At 38.3% G+C, this 22,449-nt stretch overlaps 1 protein-coding gene across 1 annotated transcript in view; it reads right to left on the minus strand.

Annotated features, from left to right (window-relative positions):
- Positions 1 to 4,025: 4,025 nt before the first annotated feature.
- Positions 4,026 to 22,449, minus strand: part of FYTTD1 (forty-two-three domain containing 1) — a 31,410-nt gene continuing 12,986 nt past the window's right edge. The window contains exons 4-9 of the mRNA XM_053564542.1: positions 17,117 to 17,229; positions 13,608 to 13,704; positions 13,164 to 13,225; positions 10,331 to 10,405; positions 8,356 to 8,482; positions 4,026 to 6,485 (exon numbers count right to left, since the gene is read on the minus strand). Of these exons, the coding sequence (XP_053420517.1) occupies positions 6,387 to 6,485; positions 8,356 to 8,482; positions 10,331 to 10,405; positions 13,164 to 13,225; positions 13,608 to 13,704; positions 17,117 to 17,229 (573 nt within the window). The 3' untranslated portion in view covers positions 4,026 to 6,386. The remainder of the gene's footprint in view (positions 6,486 to 8,355; positions 8,483 to 10,330; positions 10,406 to 13,163; positions 13,226 to 13,607; positions 13,705 to 17,116; positions 17,230 to 22,449) is intronic.

The following is a 22,449-nucleotide window of genomic DNA, read 5'->3' on the forward strand; positions in this document are numbered from 1 at the left end:
AAAACCACACCTTTTAAACAGTGCCCCTCAACAAAACTCTTGTCTTTCTTTCTCAGTAGTGGAAGATCAGGTTAGGTTAATTTAATGATTTCTTACCACTGTTGCTGTCAGAAACTTGGCTGGGGGGGGGGGGGCTCTCAGAAATACAACGTAAAACGTTTCCCAACTCCTGCTTTATATTACCAGATGATCTAAACCGAGATTTAACTATTATTGCTGGGGGGTGGGGGGGGTGCACTAATTTGGGTCTAAATTGAAAAGGCTTACTCTCCTTTTATACAATAGTTCCTCTTAATCAAAATAAACATCTTCAATAGTACTTTCCCTTCAGGCAAAGATTATGCTATTGAATAATGCAGGATGAATAGTATAGAAGTCAAAATTTTGATCTGAAACCAAAATTGAGGAAGCAAAAATGATCTCACCATAACCTAAATGCGGAAATTAGGATAAAACCAAAGAAAAGTTAAAAATTGGAAACCATTCAAATGACAAAGAAGTGGAAAATAGTCCACTTTAAATCAATTGGACTTTATATTGGCAACTAGTCTCTAGCCTATCTCAAGACATATTGTCTTGTTTTACTGAATATGCCATTCCTACTGTATGATGTAAACTTGACTTTAATCAACTAGTACTTACTGTAGGAAATGTAAGAGTCCTTTTCTTAGAGAATTATAATCTAATTGTGGAAGTCCAGCAAATAAGCCAATAACAGAATTGAGAACACAGAAAAGGGCTAAATAAGGGTAGAGAATGAGACCCCAAAGAAGGGCTAAATAAGGTGGGGATTATCAGTTCAGAGAAAAGGAATCTATATCATGGATGAATGAGGTTTTGAATCAAACTTGAAGGATTATGAAGTGCAACAGGCTGGAAATTGAGAGCCATAGTCTTAGACTGGAAAATGGATCAGGATGAATACATCCACATATGATGTATAATGGTACATACAGAGGACATTAAAGCCATAAACCACAAAGCAAAAGAAGGCTGAAGAGTCCTACCTATTATCCAAGGCCCAACTCTTCAAAAAAAATTTGATTAGCATTTCCCTGAACCCCTAAATGCAAGAGTATGTAAAAATGTTTACTCTCAGTGCCAAAGTGATTAAGGACAGCTACCCAGTTGTTCTATAAACTCTTAATAAATACTATTAATATACTCTAGCTTGTTTAGCAACAGATTTCATGGTAAATTATCAACATCTGCTATAAGCATGGGTCACAATGACCCATCAAATAACATTTATCCAATACATGTATTGACTTTTGTTATCCTGGTCTTTTTCAAATTAAGTTATTCTTAGAAATATGCTATTGAAGAGCAGGACCTCACTTTATATCTCATAGAGACATTTCAACTACAATGACTAAGACTCCATTGACATATTCCATATTAACAACTACAATGCTATAGAATTAAGTCGCTAGGTCTATCTTTCTAAAGGCACCTTTATATCATCTTAGTTGATTGCCAATCACCTCCCACATTTACACCCAAGTTCTTTTTTTTTTTTTTTTTTTGAGACAGAATCTCACTGTCACCCTCAGTAGAGTGCCGTAGCATCACAGCTCACAGCAACCTCAAACCCACCACCTCTGGTATGTGGGGCCGGCACCCTACTCCTTTGAGCCACAGGTGCTGCCCGACCTCATTTCTTAAAAAAAAAAAAAAAAAATAGCTGGGCATTGTGATGGGCACCTGTAGTCCCAGCTACTTGGGAGGCTGAGACAAGAGAATTGCTTGCACCCAAGAGTTTGAAGTTGCTGTGAGCTGTGACATCACAGCATTCTACCAGGGGCAAGAAAGTGAGACTCTGGTTCAAAAAAAAAAGACTCCAATTTTATGAACTCAAAGCAGGAGTAAATGAATAGATGAATTCTATTCTCTTTCAAGGTAAAGTACTGGAAATGACTTGTTGAATATATTCAATGAAAGTTTGGTCCTTCCCTTTCTTACTCCTTTAAAAAGCACTAATATTTGACTTTTAAAAAACCGTATACGAGAAAATTCTGAAAAGGAAAATGGAAATGGAAGAAGTAGAAATTAATTGCATACACATTAGGGAAAGCTTCCTATTAATCTTTAAACATTGGTATACCTCATCCAAATACTCACTTTAGTCATAGAATGGCATCATATTTGCTTATTTTATCAAGCTTTTTCTTACAGACTTCAGGTAGAAAATACTGTTAGTGGGGATGAAACAAAGCCATTGGAAGTCTACAATTTCCAAGCACATCTTTAAATCCTTATTAATGGTTCACAACAGTCCAAAATTCTTGTCATAAATGCTTGGGGTTTATTGAGGTGTCATTTTTCCAAAAAGAATTCTCTTTAAGGCCGTATGATGTGTGGTGACTCACGCCTGTAATCCTAGCACTTTGGGAAGTCATGGCAGGAGGATCACTTGTAGCCAGGAGTTCAGCAATGTAGCAAGACCCAAGTCTCTAAAAAAAATAGAAAAATTAACTGGGTGTGATCACACCTGAAGTCTCAGCTACTTTGGAGTCTGAGGCAGAGAGGATGGCTTGAGCCCAGAAGTTGGAAGTTGCAACAAACTATGATGACACCACTGCACTCTAACCTGGGCAACAAAATAAGACTTTGTCTCAAAAAAGGACTCTCTTTAAAAGGAAGCTTAAATTACAACCTTAATTTTTTTTTATAGTGGCGACAAATAATCATAGTAATTCTAATGAAAGTTAAAAGGTCTACTGATCAGAAATGAAGAAATCATTTTTTGTTTTAACATTGCCTGCATTTTAAATGTATGATATTCATTCTCTGTAGTGCCCAGAGAGCTATTTTTTTCTCACTCATCTCCTTTTAGTAAAAATAAATCAGAACAAAAATTATCTTGGGAGCGGCACCCATGGCTCAGTGAGTAAGGCACCAGCCCCATATACTGGAGGTGGCAGGTTCAAAAAAAAAAAATTATCTTGGAACTGTACATACTGTATAAATTAATAAAGCTATTGACAGCAGAACATAATGATATACATAACTATTCTTACAAAAACTAGCCAATAGAACTGAACACGGATGACTACAACCACATTCCAAGAGAAAATTTTCCTCCAACAAAACATTGGTTTGTTTGTATACATCATGTTATTACTTAAGAAGTTTTAATTTAGTTGTACCAAAGACAAAATTTTATACTTAAAAAGAAAATTAAAGTACAGGCAATAAAGCCTAAAAGTCTCTTCATACATAAGAAGTATTTTATACAGTTGACCCTTGAACAACATGGGTTTGAACTATGGGGGCCCACTTATAGGCAGATTTTTTTTTTTTTCAATCAAATGCGAATCAAATGTAGATGGAGGGCTGACTGTTCATATATGTAGGTGTGGGACTTGCATATACCTGGATTTTGGTAAATGTGCGGGTCCTGGAACCAAACCCCTGTATGTACCAATGGAAATACACGTCTGATTAGAAAACACTGGTCTTTTCAAACAGGCCTATCTAAATTGAAATACCAAATTAATAAAGTATTATAATCCTCTCTGGTGTAAGAGATTTACTTATCAGGCTACAAATGCTAAAACGTGGCTATTACCAAATTTTAGCTGACAAACCACACATCATTCCACTACTTTCTGTGGGTGTTCAATTCAGAGAAGCAGTTTATTAATCAACTGAGAATTAGATCTGAGCTCAAAAAGATGACCATACTGTAACAAACAAGTATTAAAAATGTGACTCAGTTAACTAACATTAAAAAAAGATTTAAACTGGACAATCTTTCAAGCCTCTTCTAGCCTAATATTCTGCATTTTAAGTAAATTTGATTCTCTTTTTTAATTCCTCCTCCCTACCACCTCTTGAGGCTATGAATGAAATCATCAAAAGGCAGTTAGTGGGACAATAATAGGAGAGTTTAGATTAATGTACCAATTTAGCTATTAGGTAACTTTTCAAACCCTAAAAATTACAAATTTAATCACTACGAAGTTCTTTATAAAACAGAACAATCTAAAAACCACAACTCAATCTTTTTAACTAAGAATAAATCATGTGAAACCTGCAACATTTTATTTGTTAAAAATGAATAGCTTCAGAATAGATCTAAATATAACTTTTCCAAAAACACCAAAAAGTACAGTGTAAAGCACCTCCACATTAAATACAAACTTTCATTTTATGATGCACTGCATCAATGTTTTGCATACACCTTGATGCAAAAGAAATTTTAAGTTGCATCCTGTTTAAAAAACAAAAGTAAAACCTTTAAGAACGGAACAAAGATGACTACAACCACATTCGAAGAAAGAAAATTTTCCTCCAACAAAGCATATTGATTTGTTTATATACATCATGTTATTACTCAAGAAGTTTTAATTTCATTGTACCAAAGGAAAAATTTTATACTTAAAAAGAAAATTAAATTGCAGATGCATGAAGAGCAGAAGTTTAATATACCAAAGATACTTTGCTATTTGACACCCTTAAATGTCAATGTTTAGGGCAATTTTTAAGGTTTTCCCATAAATGGCATTACTAGTATCTTTGTACAAAATACTTAAAATAACAGGAAAATAAAAACACTTTTATACCATATTTTCATAAACTGTTCTAAAGACAGAAAATTTACGCTCAGTTGCTTTTCCTTTGCTTTCAAATAAACTACCAGTAATTCTAAACCAGTCTAAAATGTATTGTTTCTGGACCAAATATAAGCATTTCATACTTGTAAAAATGTTTTGCAATGAGTCCTTGACCTCTATGAAAAGAATCAAAAAGCTAAAAAGAGACTGAGTTTACTTTCAAATTTTGTGACTGGCTTCCAACAACCCCTTGTTAGTGTACGTACTGGCAAAATATCAGATATTAATGATCAGATTTAATTCTTTTCTTTGGTATAAGCATGAAATTGATAGTTTACTATGGCTAGCGTAACCCAAGAAGCATGAAAGACAACAATGAAGTCTAGCATACAATACAAGTCAGGCAGGAAAGATAACTTAATGCTTTGTTTTATAGGAAAAGTCAATACTAATAATATATTCCAAAGAAACTAATACCTATTTGAGGTTAACATTATAGCAAACCAAAAGGTCAAGCTTCAAAATGACCAAACTTGTAACTTGTAGCTGGAATATTTTGCTTCATTTTGACATTATATTGTAATTTATAGCATACAATTATCTGAGGACTCTTCACACTACCTTGGCACAATAGACTAACTCTTCCCACACCTCCAGAGAGGAGGAAAAACACTTTTCTTTCCATAAATTCCTGAACTTTACACCAAACAAGATCAGAGTGAAAGGTACACGAGAGCTACAATGTAACTCTATTATAATTCTGCTTTTACACTGTGATGTATATAAGCATATTTTTGTTTTTGGAGCTGTAAATTCTTTAATTTAGCAAGCTTAAAAGCTTATAAATTTATACTTTTTAAATAAGAAGTCTAGAATTTTATGGCTATTAATTTTACTATCAAAATATCTAATGGGCTCAACCCATTTTAATAATTGTATTTCTTCAAAATATCACTTGAAGAATTCTTTATGGAAAACAGACTCAAGACTACACTAAATCCAAACAGTATACCTATGACCTGGGTTTTGAAACTTTTCATCTCAATTGCCTGTCCTTCAACTTGCCACTTCCTTTCATGCTTTCTTCATTTACTAAACACAAACTGTCAGATTTTTAAATTAGACCTTCTCCTCCAAGGCCCTACCAGATAACTTTGTAAATATGCACATACAGCCTCCAAACACCAACATTTTAAACTGAGACTAATGCCTAGAGTCACATTTCTTGTTAAAAAGTTCAGCGCTAAAGATATACAACCCTGGGGGATTAGCCTAACACTACCCAAAATATGAACCAACTTCCACATATTTCCATAAATCTTAAAACCCAAAACTAAAATTCACATAAAATTTTTATATCTCTAATGAAAAGAAGGCAACTGCACTTATTACATCGACACTATTAAAAGATAAGGGACAGCAACAAAGGGACGTACTTATATATATATAACTGAAGACCAAGATTTACCAGGGCAAAATCTAGAAAATGGGCAAGAGTGGTAAGATCCTGAATACCACTATCATAAAAATAATCAATTTCTATCTTTCTGTCTTCCTTCTGCTGCGTAAGGAACCAAAGATGTCAAATAGAGAATTGTTCTGTCTGGGCCAACCATGAAATCTTTAAGAACACATAGATATATTCCCTGCTATTCTTTCAGGGCATTATTTTACATATTAAAAAAAAAAACTTCAAAAATAAAAATAAGAGTTATTTAGCCTCGTGAATATTTTGAAGTAAAGTTTCTTGAATTTCTGTGATGAACTCTTCAAGCAGTTTAACTTTTCCAACAGAGTCATCACTCAAAAGTCCCTTTGACATGGGATCTATCCCACAGTTACAGAGCGGCTTCCTCCTTTGTTGAACGTGAGAGTGGCTCTTTGTTCCTTCAGGATCCCAAACCGCTCATTCAAAGTCATCCCTGTCTAGAAAAAAGGAAAAAAAAAAATTAACAATTTAACTGAAAGTCACATTTGGATTAGAATTATGTGATATTATAATTAACAATATCTAATGCTTTGTAAGTATTTATGTTTATGACCTCATTTAATCCTAACAAAAACCGTATGAAATAGGAAGTTAGGCTTAAGAGAAGTTAGTTACCAGCAGTTTCAGAATTAAAACTGGGAAGTCTAAGAATGCCTTCCTAATCACCATAAAGCCTACATTATACTCCATAAAACACACATATCCTGTAATGCCTACAAGTCATACACCCAAAGATGCCCCATCTGAATTATTTTCAGATTCTGCAAACACTGCCACCAACTCTAGTGATGCCTCTGATAAAAGGAAGTGTTTAGACTTCTGAATATTTTGAAACAAATTTTCCTAAATTTCTGTTCACCACAGAAATTAAAATCAAATTCAAATAAAAATCTAATTTTTATTAACTAATAGAAGTGCTCCCAAATTATAGTTCATTTCTCAGGGGAGAGGGAAGTAGCAACAGTAAAAAATAAAAAATAAGCAAAATGAATTTGGTCAAATCTCTATGCATACTTCATTTCCTCCATTCTAGGTTTTTATTTAAATGAATATCCAAAAAATGTGATAAAATCTAACACCGATTCCTGATAACAACTCTCAGCAAATCAGGAGAAAGGAGCTCCCTCAACTAGACAAAGGGAATCTGTGAAAAACCGATGGCTAACATCTTACTAAATGGTGAATGAAGCATTTAATACTTTCTCCTCAGGCTTTGGAATAAAGCATGTATGATGCATACATCTCACTGGTTCAATTCAACATTGTACTAAGATTCTAAGCCAACATAATAAAGCAAGAAAAAAAAAAGATTTAAAGATTGGAAAGGAATGGGGGAATAACATGATTGTTTACATAGAAAATCCTAAGGAATCTACAAATTCATTACAAAAGATCACTAAAAATATTTTATATATAAAAAGTGTCAAAACCACAGTGAGATCTCACTCCACAACTAGATGGCTGTAGTCAAATGACAAATAATGTAATGGTAAGGAGAATAATGTGGAGAAATTTAGAACTTTCATAAATGTAAAGTGGCACAGCCACTTCCCTGTAAAACAATTTGGCAGTTCCCTCAAAAGATTAACAAATTCACTTACCACGTGACCTAGTAATTCTACCCCTAGGTATTGCCAAAGAGAAATGAAAACCTTGCACACAAATGTTCAGAGCAGTATTATTTATAATAGTCAAAGAGTAAAACAACCCAAATGTCCATCAAATTATAAATAAGATGTGCATATACATATGAACACTATTCAGCAATAAAGAGAAATAAAATACTGATATAATATGGATGAACCTTGAAAACATTATGCTAAGTCAAAGAAGTCAGTCATAAAGAGCATATATGAACCAACTTATATGAAATGTCTAACAGGCAATCTACAGAGATGAAAGTTTTTTTTTTTTTTTTTGAGACAGAGTCTCACTATGTTGCCCTTGGTACAGTGCTGTGGCGTCACAGCTCACAGCAACCTCAAACTTTTGGGCTCAAGGATTCTCTTGCCTCAGCCTCCCAAGTAGCTGGGACTAAAGGCGCCCACCACAACACCTGGCTATTTTTTTTGTTGTTGCAGTTGTTTAGCTGGCCCAGGCTGCGTTTGAACCTGCCACCCACAGTGGATGTCGCTGGCGCCATAACCACTGTACTATGGGCGCTGAGCCAGATGAAAATGTCAATTGCTGGCTAGGTTTGGAGGTGGGTTAGGATACCCTGTTTAATTTCCTATACAACAAATGTTTTGTTAACTAAAATATTCTCAGTGAATGACTCAAAGAAATACAGAAAACTTTTCTTTTTACCTGTTTTCCAACACTATTTATGTCAAATTGTAGGGGGACACCTTTAGGAATTTTCTTTACATCAGATTGCTCCCGTTTTGTTAAGAATGAAGGTACAGCAGTACGAGTTAATCGTGGTTTCTGAGTTCTATTAGAAAAAATATTAAAATTATCAGAGCAGCTAAACAATCAAAAGAAGAAAAATCACTTGGTACTTAAGAATCCTGACCTGTATACATGTTCAAATGTATCAGGCTACTTTTTGTTCTCATATAAATACTTGACTCTTGACTAACTGCTCTAGAGACTAAATACAGAATTGTTCACAGAATACCTCTTTAAGCAGACCTACAAACATTTCAACAATTTTGAATGACTGGTTATTTCAAAATCTTGATTTTCTAAAATAAAGCAACTTCTGAAGCCTTAGAAAGAGCCATCCTAGGCTGGGAGTGGTGGCTCATGCCTATAATTCTAGTACTTTGGGAGGCCGCAGCAAGTGGACTACCTGAGCTCACAAGTTCAAGACCAGTCTCAGCCAGAGCAAGACCTCGTCTCTAAAAAATAGCCAGACGTTGTGGGGTGCACCTGTAGACTCAGCTACTTGGGAGGCTGAGGCAAGAGAACCGCTGGAGCCCAAGAGTTTGAGGTTGCTGTGAGCTATGATGCTATGGCACTCTTCCAAGGGCAACAAAGTGAGACTCTGTCTCAAAAAAAAAAAAAAGCATCCCCTAAATTTTTTTCATTTACTCCATAAATTTATGAAGTTTATAATGCGACAAATACAATGAAAGGGTTAATTAAATTAAGCTCAACAAAATAAAATAATGAACACTTCTTTTTTTTGAGACACAGTTTCACTTTTTCATCCTTGGTAGAGTGCCATTGTGTCATAGCTCACAGCAACCTCAAACTCTTTGGCTCAAGCAATTCTCCTGCCTCAGCCTCCCAAGTAGCTGAGACTACAGGTACCTGCTACAACACCTGGCTACTTTTAGAGACGGGTCTCGCTCTTGCTCAGGCTGGTCTCCAACCTGGGACCTCAGGCAATCCACCCACCTTGGCTTCCCAGAGTGCTAGGATTTCAAGCACGAGCCACTGTGCCTGGCCCCACTATGAAGACTTTAAAGAAAGGGAAGTCTGTATGGTCTGAAAAGTAGACATTCAAAATATTACTGTGGAAGGGGGAGAAGAGTAGTACAAAGTAAACTCATGAACCTACATATTGTTATACATGCACAGCATTTTTTTAAAGTAAAAATATTTTAAAAATTGTTAAAAAGTGGTTACTTGGGGCTACAGAACCAGAAATCAAAGGAGCTGTCGCTTTTATTATATATATATATATATATACACATTTTTTTTTTTTTTTTTTTTGAGACAGTTTTACTTGGTCACTCTCAGTGGAGTACTGTGGTGTATTACTTCATGGCAACCTCAAACTCCTGAATTCATCCTCATTCAGCCTCCCAAGTAGCTGGGATTACAGGCTCCTGCCACAATACCTGGCTATTTTATAGAGACAGGGTCTCACTCTTGCTCAGGCTGGTCTCAAACTTGTGAGCTCAGGCAATCCACCCACCTCAGCCTCCCAAGTGCTGGGATTACAGGCGTGAGCCACCACGCCCGGCCCTATTTATTTATTTTGACACAGACTCTTGCTCTTTTGTCCTTGGTAGAGTACAATGGCGTCCTGACAGCTCACTGCAACTTAAAAGTCCTGGGCGCAAACAATCCTCCTGCTTTAGCCTCCCAAGAACCTGCAACTACAAGAGCACACCACCATACCCAGCTAATTTTTGTATTTTCTCTAGAGACAGAGTCTCACTATGTTACTCAGGCTGGTCTTGAACTCCTGGCTTCAAGTAATCCTCCTACCTCAGCTTCCCAAAGTGCTAGAATTGGACATCATACTCTGAGCAGAAATCCAGCATTTTTCTATTAACTTATATATTAAGAGGTTATAGTCTTTTGCAAAAAGAAAGAAAAGACTTACACTGGGCACTGCACTGCTCCAGGATTGTCAATGGACACAGTCAAAATTCCTCCATTGGTGGTAGAAGTTCGCCATCTAGTTACCAAAAAACCCCCCCGAAATTTCATTAAAATGTTAGTTTATAAATTCTATGTATATTCCACATAAAAATACACATTTTAAAAGTAGCCATTACTTTTCTTTAACTTTTAAAAAATAGATACCTGAACACCATCATAATATAATGAATCAGCATCTTGGGTGTAGGTCCTGGGCACCTGAATTTATTTATTAAATATCTTTCATTATAACTGATACATACACATTTAAAAAAATCAAATAGTACAGAAAGGCTTCTAATGAAAAGCAACAGTCATTCACCCCACTATTCTCCCTCCCCAGAGACAGTACTTTTAACTTTTCTCATTTCTATTGCTTGGTTACTTCCAATTCACTAAACAAGATGCTTACGTAGTAAAATCTTCCTGCAATGAATAAAGATTTAGCTCATCACACTATCCTCCTACCTACCTCTAAACATTTTGATGGTCATATCAACTACTTAACTTCCACTGTAACTTTACTTAAATCTCTATTTCTTTCAGTAGTGTTTCTTGACTCTCCCCTTTCTTTCAGTAGTGTTTCTTGACTCTCCCCTTTCTTTCAGTAGTGTTTCTTGACTCTTCCCTTTCTTTCAGTAGTGTTTCTTGACTCTTCCCTTTCTTTCAGTAGTGTTTCTTGACTCTTTCTACTTGTATGAAAGGATAACAATACCTCTATTCCAGCCCTTCCACCTCTTCTCTCACTTCGTATTTCCTACTTTTTGTCACCTCTATCTTTATATTTACGTGAGTCAAAAATTGATATTTATACATTTTATAGTCTGTTCTGAAATTAATTATTTTATGCTTTGTCTACAGGTTGATTCTCAAAGTTCAAAACATTTATATTATATTTCAATTAAGTAAATATTGTTCACTGAAACAGCAAATAAGCTATGATTATTATTTACTTCCTGACAGTTTCAAATGTAATGATCCCTGTGCTAAAGAATACTGCTGGCATCAGGGTCAAACTTTTGTTTCTTACACTCCAATTGTTCAAAATCATGCTCCACTGTAGTTGACATCATCTGTGAAAAATGACCATGTTTTACAGTCAGCCCTATCTGCAGATTCTACACTGGTGGAGTCAACCAAAATAAGAGGGTCGACTGCAGGGAATCTGATCATCAGAGGATTTTATTATCTTTGCTGGTCCTAGAAGAAATCCCCCACAGATATGGAGGGCCAAGTGTGTATGTTTTATTTTCCGAAAGTAGCCATAGGGCAGTGCCTGTGGCTCAGTGAGTAGGGCACTGGCCCAATATACCAAGGGTAGCTGGTTAGAACCCAACCCTGGCCAGTATGCAACAAAAAAAATAGCTGGACGTTGTGGTGGGCACCTATAGTCCCAGCTACTCAGGAGGCTGAGGCAAGAGAATCGCCTAAGCCCAAGCACTGGAGGTTGCTGTGAGCTATGACGTCACAGCACTCTACTGAGGGCGACAAAGTCAGACTCTGACTCTAAAAATTAAAAAAAAAAAAAAAAAAAAGCCATAATTTTAAACAGTTGCATCTCAAAAACCTCATCACAATGATGGAATTAGAATGTCACAACTAACAGTGGGAAGTGCAACTATTATTAGATAAAAACAGTTTTAAATTTTTTAGTAAGATGAAGGAATCAAAAGTTATGTGAAAGACTCGGCACGCGTAGCACAGTGGTTATGGTGCCGGCCACATACACCCAAGCTGGTGGGTTCCAACCCAGCCAGGCCAATTAAACAACAATGACAACTGCAACAACAATAAAAAACTAGCCGGGTATTGTGGCGGGTGCCTATAGTCCCAGATACTTGGGAGGCTGAGGCAAGAGAATTGCTTAAGCCCAAGAGTTTGAGGTTGCTGAGCTGTGACACCACAGCACTCTACCAAGGGCAACATAGACTCTGCCTAAAAAAAAAAAAGTTATGTGAAAAAGAAAAACATTCTATTGTTTTTAAAGTTCTTACAAATTTTCCAAAAGCTCTATTGGATTGTCTTCTATTTATTCTCTAAATAGGCTTATTTGTATAGAAAGTTATAGCCAGGGCGGCGCCTATGGCTCAGTCGGTAAGGTGCCGGCCCCATATACCGAGGGTGGCGAGTTCAAACCCGGCCCAGGCTGAACTGCAACCAAAAAATAGCTGGGTGCCTGTAGTCCCAGCTACTCGGGAGGCTGAGGCAAGAGAATAGCTTAAGCCCAGGAGTTGGAGGTTGCTGTGAGCTGTGTGATGCCATGGCCTCTACCGAGGGCCATAAAGTGAGACTCTGTCTCTACAAAAAAAAAAAAAAGTTATAGCCAAAAACATAAAATAAAATAAAGAAAACGAAGAAAGAAAAAACTTGTTTCATTAAAATGGAATAGCAATTAAAAAAATAAGAGTAAATTACTTGGGGCTAAAATTATTATAAACACAATATTGACAGGTGAAAATTCAAAGAATTTTGGAAAAAAATAACAAAAAACAAAAGATGACTTATTTATTTCAGGCTCAATTTCTTTTCTTTTTAGAGAGAAGTCTCACTATGTTGCCCAGACTGGAGTGCTACAGCTGTTCACTGGACTATCATCGTCGTACACTACAGCCTGAACTCCAGGGCTCAAGTCTCAAACAGCAAGGACTACAGCTTGTATCTCCATGCCTAACTTCCTGGCTCAATTTTATTTTGGGTCTCATTTGATTTCTTTTGGACTGCGGTACATGGTAATTTGGGTAGTTAGTACTTTGGAATTTTTGAAATGACATCTTGAAAAACAAATTGAAACTTACTGACGAGTTCTCTTTGCTACTACATCGTCTAGCAGTTGTTCTGTGTTCAACTGGGCCTGAACCTGAAGGGAAAAATAAAAAAGCAGTAGATCCCAGAGAAAGCAGAGGATTTGAATCCAAAGAGCTATCCTGCTCTGTAACTTTATAACCCCTTGTGGTGTACGGATAAATGCAGGAAAGAAGCCTGTGCTAGTCTAGCAAAACCTCTTGGTTGGAGTTCCTATATTAGAGTAAGTGGCAAATAGACAAGTTTATTGCTAAATAAGACACTGCTATGGAGGGCAACAAAAGGCACGATATAGAAAAACTGTAACAGAAAGAATTAATCTAGTATCATGTTCTCTATACCCCAAACCTAATCCTGCCTATGATTAATGATCACTAAAGATGGGTGCTTGGGATCCTCTATGGATAAAAAGAAACCACCAAGGTTTTTTTTAATACCTTAAGGCCTCTTCTGAAAAGAAAAGTTGCCTGACGAGTGTCTTTCTGATGGCTTAATTTATTTCCACTCCTGGTAAAATTAGCCGGAATGTTACTTCTGTAACAAAAACACACACAAAATGAATAATCTGAGCTACTTTCGAACATTTTAAGAAAAAAGCAAAAATCACTAAATTCATAGGCTTAAAAACTTGAGCCCAACTCTGAATTATTTATTTACATGAAGCTATTGAGATTTGATCTCCCTCTGTAGTACCTGGCTAATTTAGAAATAATTAAACTTCTAAATATTCAACTTTCTAATATCCCTCACATAAGATATATTTTAAAGACATTAAAATTCACATTTTTAGTGTTTTTCCTAAATTTGGTAAAAACATAAATTTATAGATTTATGGGATTAGTACAAAGAATCATCATACCTAGGCACATAATAGTGAAACTGAAAAGCAAAAATAAAGAGGAAGACTTGAAAAATAATGTATCCTCCAGCTTTCTCTTCCTCCTCAGAAATCTTTATATGTTAATATAAACCACAGAAAATCTTAAATATTTCTCCACTCCTTTTTTTATTTATTTGTTTTTGAGACAGTCTCACTCTGTGTCCTGGCATTGTAGCTCACAGCAACCTCAAACTCTTGGGCTCAAGCGATCCTTTTGCCTCAGCCTCCCAAGTAGCTGGTTCTGCCGGCACCCACCACAACACCCAGCTGATTTTTCTATGTTTAGTAGAGATGAGGTCTTGCTCTTGCTCAGCCTGGTCTCAAACTCTTTAGTTCAAGCAGTCCACCTGCCTCAGCGTCCCACAGTGCTAGGATTCCAGGTATGAGTCACCCACCACTCCTGCCCAACTCCTTCTTGTTTTAAAGAGAGAGTTTCACTCTATTGTCTAGGCTGGAGTGCAGCTCCCTGTAGCCACAAATTCCTAGGCTCAAGTGATCCTTGTGCCTCAGACTCCCAAATAGTTGAGAGTACAGGTAAGTAACACCACTCCTGGCTAATGTTTTTTCATTTCTTTTTAAGATGACAGGGCTTTACTATGTCTTCCAGGGTGGTTTTGAACTCCATGCCTCAAATGACCCTCCTGCCTTGTCCTCCTAAATTGGTGAGATTATAGGTATAAGCCACTGTACCCGGCTCTATCACAATTTTTTTTTTTTTTTTTTGAGACAAAGTCTTACTCTATCACCCACAGTAGAGTGCTATGGCATCTTAACTCACAGGAACCTCCAACTCTTGGGCTCAAGTGATCATTTTGCCTGAGCCTCCCAAGTAGGAATACCGACATCTGCCACAACATCCAACTAGTTTTTCTCTTTTAGTAGAGACAGGGTCTTGCTTTTGCTTAGGCTGGTCTCGAACTCATGAGCTCAAGCAATCTACCCACCTTGGTCTCCAAGAGTGCTAGGATTACAGGTGTGAGCCACCATGCCCAGCCACCCAGATTGTTTTATAAACTATCTTCTTTGTCGGGAACTGGTGACTCACACTTATAATCCTAACACTCTGGGACACTAAGGTGGGTAGAATGCTTGAGCTCAGAAGTTTGAGACCAGCCTGAGCAAGAGTGAGACCCTGGCTCCCCTAAAAAACAAACCAACAAACAAAACTGCCATGAGTGACAGAGTGAGACTCTCTCAAAAAAATTAAATAATCTTCCTTAAGATATGAATAAATGGCATTTGAAACTGAGTAAGAAAACTTCACAGTTTGTCAGCTTCCTTAGTCTACTTTATCCTTACACAGAATAGAATGCCTTAACAATAGGTTGTTTTGGGCGTTTTTTTTTTTTTTGACATAGGGTCTCAGCTCTCACCCAGGTGGGAAAACAAAACGGGAACAAATACAATCACACTGCCTCATGTGGCCCGCGGGCCATAGTCCTCAAACTATGGCCCGCGGGCCACATGAGGCAGTGTGATTGTATTTGTTCCCGTTTTGTTTTTTTACTTCAAAATAAGATATGTGCAGTCTGCATAGGAATTTGTTCATAGTTTTTTGTTTTTTTTTTTTTTTAACTATAGTCCAGCCCTCCAAAGGTCTGAGGGACAGTGAACTGGCCCCTTGTTTAAAAAGACTGAGGACCTCTGCTTTAACTCCTGGACTCTAGCATTCCTCCTGCCTCAGCCTCCTGAATAGCTGGGACTATAGACACACATCATAGTACCCAACCTATGAGTCATAATTTTTAAGTTTTTGCTATTCCTTTCACAATTTCACTGAAATTGGGGAGGCTGAGGCAAGAGAATCGCGTAAGCCCAAGAGTCCAAGAGTTAGAGGACTCTTAGAGGTTGCTGTGAACCGTGTGACGCTATGGAATAATGCCATTTATAAGAATAAATTCAGCTTAAGATACATCCATGAAGAATTCTTTCTTTTTTTGAGATAGTCTCAAGCTGTCGCCCTGGGTAGAGTGCCGTGGCTTCACAGCCCACAGCAACCTCAAACTCTTGGGCTTAAGCAATTCTCTTGATTCAGCCTCCTAAGTAGCTGGGATCACAGGTGCCTGCCACAACACCCGGACAGTCTTTGGTTGTAGTTGTCACTGCTGTTTGGCAGGCCTGGGCTGGATCTGAACACTCCAGCTCCAATGTATGTGGCCAGCACCCCAGCTGCTGAGCCACAGGTGCCAAGCTGAAGAATTCTTTCTTTCTAGTTTGCTTTTTCCACAAATAACATACATCATGATTTAGTGTTCTAGTGAGATCCATCCAGATTGAATAACAAATTCAGCTTTTAGAATTTCTAATTTTTAGGGCGGTGCCTGTGGCTCAGTGAGTAGGGCACCGGCCCCATATGCCGAGGGTGGCGGGTTCAAATCCAGCCCCGGCCAAACTGCAACAAAAAAATAGCCAGGCATTGTGGCGGGTGCCTGTAGTCCCAGCTGCTCGGGAGGCTGAGGCAAGAGAATCGCGTAAGCCCAAGAGTTAGAGGTTGCTGTGAGCCGTGTGACGCCACGGCACTCTACCTGAGGGCGGTACAGTGAGACTCTGTCTCTACAAAAAAAAAAAAAAAAAAGAATTTCTAATTTTTAGTAATTTTGATTGAAGTGTTAAGATTTTTACTAAAATAAGCCAGGTGTGATGGTGCATGCTTGTAATTCCAGTTACTCAGGAGGTTAAGGGGGGAGGGATTGCTTGAAGCCAGGAATTCAAGACCAGCTTGGGTTATAGAGCAATAGCCCATCACAAATAAAAAGGCAAACCACAAAACAAAGATTTTTATCAAAATTATCAGCTTTTCCAATTTTACTCTATATGTCAAAGAAATAGGGTAATGCTTTTTAAATAGTTTATATCAGTTAAATTCATCAATAACACAGCATCTAAGAAATATGGAAGTTATTAAAGAATGTTTCCATGTTGGATATTCAGATAGAAATCCCAAAAATCTCTTGAAAACGACCAGGTAACTAGAATAATCACTGCAAATTCATTCTATGAGACTCCTAGTGAACGACGTGTTTATTTTCACACAACAATGCATTCTTATCTTATTTGAGTACTTACTTTCTGTTTAACTGGTTAGGTCTCTTGAGAACTGCCACTGGTTTCCTCTGCACTTCATTTTGTCTCAGAAGGTTTCCTTTCCTTTTTAACACTGGAAAATATCGTTCTATATTCTTTCAAAAGGCAAGAAACTATGTTAATCAGATTATAGCTTTTTGCTATATACTCTACTAAAATAAACATTTCTGATGTGGAATGAACAGGGATTGACAACTGCTTGGATCTGTAGATGGGGGAGATTAAGAAACTGAAACAACTTAAAAATCTCCAGTCTAAGTGACTGAAAAGATGAAAATCACACGATACAGGCGGCGCCTGTGGCTCAGTGAGTAGGGCGCCGGCCCCGTATACCGAGGGTGGTGGGTTCAAACCCAGCCCCGGCCAAACTGCAACAACAAAAAAAAGAAATAGCCGGGCGTTGTGGCGGGCGCCTGTAGTCCCAGCTGCTCGGGAGGCTGAGGCAAGAGAATTGCCTAAGCCCAAAAGCTGGAGGTTGCTGTGAGCTGTGTGACGCCACGGCACTCTACCGAGGGCAGTAAAGTGAGACTCTGTCTCTACAAAAAAAAAAAAAGAACATCACACGATACTTAAAATACTTGATGTAGGTGCTCTGGAAGAGGCACAGATGATAAGGACACAGGGCTCTAGAGCTCAAGAAAAGAATCAGAGAACTAGAAATACATTTTAGGGAATAATTCATACGAAAATGATTTTTGATACTAAGTGAAGGGATAAAAAGGCCAAGTTCCAAAACAAATGTGTAAAAAAGAAAAATGGGAGGTTATGAGAATAAAGAAGCTGGAGTAGAAGTGGTTAAAGGAAAAAAAGAAAAATTCAATATCATAATAAACACAAGCACGTAAAATGTATACTTTTTCTTCCTCTATATATATAAATTAAATCCATCATTAAAGGCAGCTTTCCATATACTCTATGGAGACTTCTCTAAAGTCCTTTAAAATATGCACCATATCTTCTACTTCATTTGAATTCCCCTATTATTTTAAGAATATGAGAAGTGCTTCATAAATATCCACTAACTCAATACTATATATGACTTACTTATATACTATATATAACATACTATATGACTTACTTTCTTTCACAAATGAGAAACCAAAGTGATTAAAATTAGATGAGAAGAGGTTTGGTGCCCATAGCTCAATGAGTAGGGTGCCAGCCATATACACCAAGGCTAGTGGGTTTGAGCCCGGCCCTGGTCTGCTAAACAGCAATGACAACTGCAACAAAGGAAAAATAGCCAGGCATTGTGATTGGCACCTGTAGTCCCAGCTACTTGGGAGGCTGAGGCAAGAGAATCACTTAAGCCCAAGAGTTTGAGGTTGCTATGAGCTGTGATGCCACGGCAACCTGCTAAGGGTGACATAGTGAGACTCTGTCTCAAAAAAAAAAAAAAAAAAAAAAAAAAATATATATATATATATATATAGATGAGAAGAATTTTAAATTCTCTGATGGCTCAGGCCTCTACACATAAAGTAACAGAAAAAACATTTTGTGAAATGCTTTAGCTCTACAGTATCCAACCTTAGGCCATGAACTGGTAGTAGTCCCTGGCCTATAAGGAATTGAGCTGTACGGCAGGAGGTGAGCAAGTGAAGTTTCATCTGTATTTACAGCCACTCCACATGGCTTGAATCACTGCCTGAGCTCTACTTCCTGTCATATCAGCTACAGCATTAGATTCTCCCAGGAGTGTGAACCCAAAAGCAAAGGATCTAGGCTGCATGCTCCTTATGAGAATCTAATGCCTGATGATCTGAGGTGGAGCTTTGGTAGTGATGCTAGCAAAGATAGATTATCATTAGCAGAAAGGTTTGAATACACAGAGACCATAATAAATGAATTGCTTGAAGAGTCCTAACAAAATTCCCTCAGTGGGGGCGGCGCCTGTGGCTCAGTGAGTAGGGCGCCGGCCTCATATGCCAAGGGTGGCGGGTTCAAACCCAGCCCCTGCCAAACTGCAACAAAAAAATAGCCGGGCGCCTGTAGTCCCAGCTACTCGGGAGGCTGAGGCAAGAGAATCGCGTAAGCCCAAGAGTTAGAGGTTGCTGTGAGCCGTGTGACGCCACGGCACTCTACCGGAGGGCGGTACAGTGAGACTCTGTCTCTACAAAAAAAAAAAAAAAAAAAACTCCCTCAGTGGGTGGTAAGTGACAATTAAGCTGCATCTGGTGGGAGGTTTCCTAAGTACCAACTGAGTTGATGTACTTCAATTGTACAGCTGCATCAAGATGGTGGCGGTCTTTAGGTCAGAATCTGACATTTATTTCAGTCGGCACATGGCCTGCCCCATTAGCCACACCTCTTTCCTACACTGTACACTTCTCAGTTGCAAGTTTGTTTTTGTTGTTTTGAGACAGAGTTTCATTATTCATCCTTGGTAGAGTACTGTGGTGTCACAGCTCACAGCAACCTCAAACTCTTGAACTTAAGTGATTCTCTTGCTTCAGCCTCCCAAGTTGCTGGAACTACAGGTGCTTGCCACAATGCCCAGCTATTTTTTTTTTTTTTTTTTGTAGCTGTTATTGTTGTTTGGCAGGCTCGGGTTGGGTTCGAACCTGCCAGCCCTGGTGTATGTGGCTGGCACCATGACCAATGAGCTATAGGCGCCGAGCCTCAGTCACAGTTTTGCTAAGCCTGCAAGCTAACCCTAGCAAAAGATGAGTGAAAAACTAACAATCCTAGAGAGCTTCTTTGAAAAGAGGAAAAAAACCCAGGCTGGGCACCGTGGTTCTGTTGTCCTAGCATTGTGGGAGGCCAAGGTGGTGGACTGATTGAGTTTGGGAGTTCCACATCAGCCTGAACAATAGTGTGACCATCTCTAAAACTAGAGATGTCAGGCAATGTGGCAGGCGCCTATAGTCCCAGCTACTCAGGAAGCTGAGACAAGAAGATCACTTGAGACTAAGAGTTTGAGGTTGCTACGAGCTATGACAGCACAGCACTCTACCAAGGGCGACAAAATAGGGCGACAAAATGAGACTGTAGCAAAAAAAAAAAAAAAAAAAGGAAAGACCCAAGCATGAGATAGCAGAAGACTCTAAGACTGTCAACAAAATGAAAGGTGCATTTAAGAGAAAATACCAAGAGTCCTACCTAAATTACGGGTTACTACAACATGTGATTCATATTCTCCAAGCCCACTTTGTATAATATCTGCAACTGGCTATCCAACAAAGTTATTAAACCATCAAAACTGCTTCACCACATGCAGACCAAACACCCTACATTAAGCCTTTAGAGCTTTTCAAAAGAAAATAACACGAACAAGACGAATAGAAGCAATTACTGAAGGCCACCACTTAATCAAATGTATCTGCACTGATAGCATCATTGTTAGTGGCTCAATGCATTGATAAAGCTAAGAAGCCCTTTATTATCAGCCAAAAGTTGATCGTGCCTGCTTCTAAGGATGCCAGTTCAAAAGGTGGCAAGTATTCCTCTTTTAGCTAGGAACATAACTAGACAAATTGATGAACTAGCAGAGGATACTGAAGCACGATTGTTAAGAGAGAATTAATGAGTTACTGTGGTATGAAATCCAGGTTGGTGAGTCTACTGATGCTGACAACAAAGAATCAATACTTACCTTTTTTTTTTTTTTTTTTGTAAAGACAGAGTCTCACTTTATCGCCCCTGGTAGAGTGCCATGATGTCACAGCTCACAGCAATCTCCAACTCCTGGGCTTAGGCGATTCTCTTGCCTCAGTCTCCTGAGTAGCTGGGACCATAGGCGCCTGCCACAACGCCCAGCTATTTTTTTGGTGGAGTTCAGCTGGGGCCGAGTTTGAACCCATCACCCTCAGTATATGGGGCTGGCGCCCACCCCACTGATCCACAGGCACTGCTCAACAATATTTACTTTTATGTGATATATTTTTTCAGGAAGATGTGCATGAGGATACATTATGTGCCCTTTTGTTGCCAACCAATACCACAGCTGTAGAACCATTCAAGTTTGTGAATGATTACATATCAAGAAAAGTAAACTGGTCATTTTGTGTCAGTATATGCACAGATGGACCAGCTGCCATGACTAGATGGCTTTCTAGTTTCACTACTTGGGTTAAGGAGGTAGCTTCTGAATATGAATCTATACAATGTGTCATCCACAGAAAAATTCTGGCTAGCCAAAAAATGTCACAATATGTGATTAAATTATCAACCACATTAAAAGACATATCCTTGACTCAGGTCTGTTCACTTAGTTCTGTGAGGAAATGGACACAAAGCACACTTGTATTCTCTTATACAGAAGTGAAATGGTTTTCTTTTTTTTATTTATTAAATCATAGCTGTGTACATTGATATGATCATGGGGCATCATTCACTAGCTTCACAGACCGTTTACCAAGTTTCACATATACCCTTGTAAGATGCACCGCTGGTGTAATCCCACCAATCCCCTTCCCTCTACCCACCTTCCATCGTGAAATGGTTTTCCAAAGGTAGATCACTGGTGAGAGTTTTTGAGTTAGGAGAGATGCTCCAGAGATTTCTTTTAGAAAAGTAGTCACCACTGGCAGCACATTTAAGTGAGAGAGAATAGGTCTCAAAACTTATTTACTTGTGTGACATACCAATCTGCTTAGCCAGGTGTGGTGGCTCACCACCTGTATTCCTTGCACTCCGGGAGGCCAAGGCAGGAAGATCACTTGAGCTCAGGAGTTCAAGACCAGATTAAGCAAGAGAAAGACCCCATCCCTACTAAAAATAGAAAAAATTAGCCAGCTACTCTGGAGGCTGACACAGGAGGATCTCTTAAACCCAAGGAGCTTGAGGTTGCTGTGAAACAAGCTGATGCTATGACGCTCTAGCCTCCGTGACAGAGTCTCAAAAAAATAAAACAAACAAACAAACAAAAGCTGCTCAATGAACTCAACTGCCAGTTCAGGGGAGAACAACGACTATTTTCAAGTCAACAGATAAACTGCATTCAAAGCCAAATGGGAATTATGGGGACAAGTGACCATTGAGATTTTTGACGTTTCAAACAGTAGCAAAGATTTTGAAAGACATCAGCCAGGGCCTTCTTTCTCACAGATGGTGCATAATCACCTATCTCAGCTTACAAACAAATTTGAGCATTACTTCCCAAACACAAAAAAATCCCAAGCTTGGAAGGAATAGATCCGTGACCCGTTGTAAATAAGCCAGGTGAATCGAAATTGTTTGTGCTAGGAGAGGATCAACTTCTTGAGATCATAAATGACAGTAGCCTACAAATGATGCATGAGGCAGGGTTTTCTGCAGTGATAGCAACCAAAATGAGAGTACAGTCTAAAATCATCCTGAAACCATGATTCCTC

This window comes from Nycticebus coucang, chromosome 16 (assembly GCF_027406575.1).
Source record: "Nycticebus coucang isolate mNycCou1 chromosome 16, mNycCou1.pri, whole genome shotgun sequence".
NCBI classification, from domain to species: domain Eukaryota; kingdom Metazoa; phylum Chordata; class Mammalia; order Primates; family Lorisidae; genus Nycticebus; species Nycticebus coucang.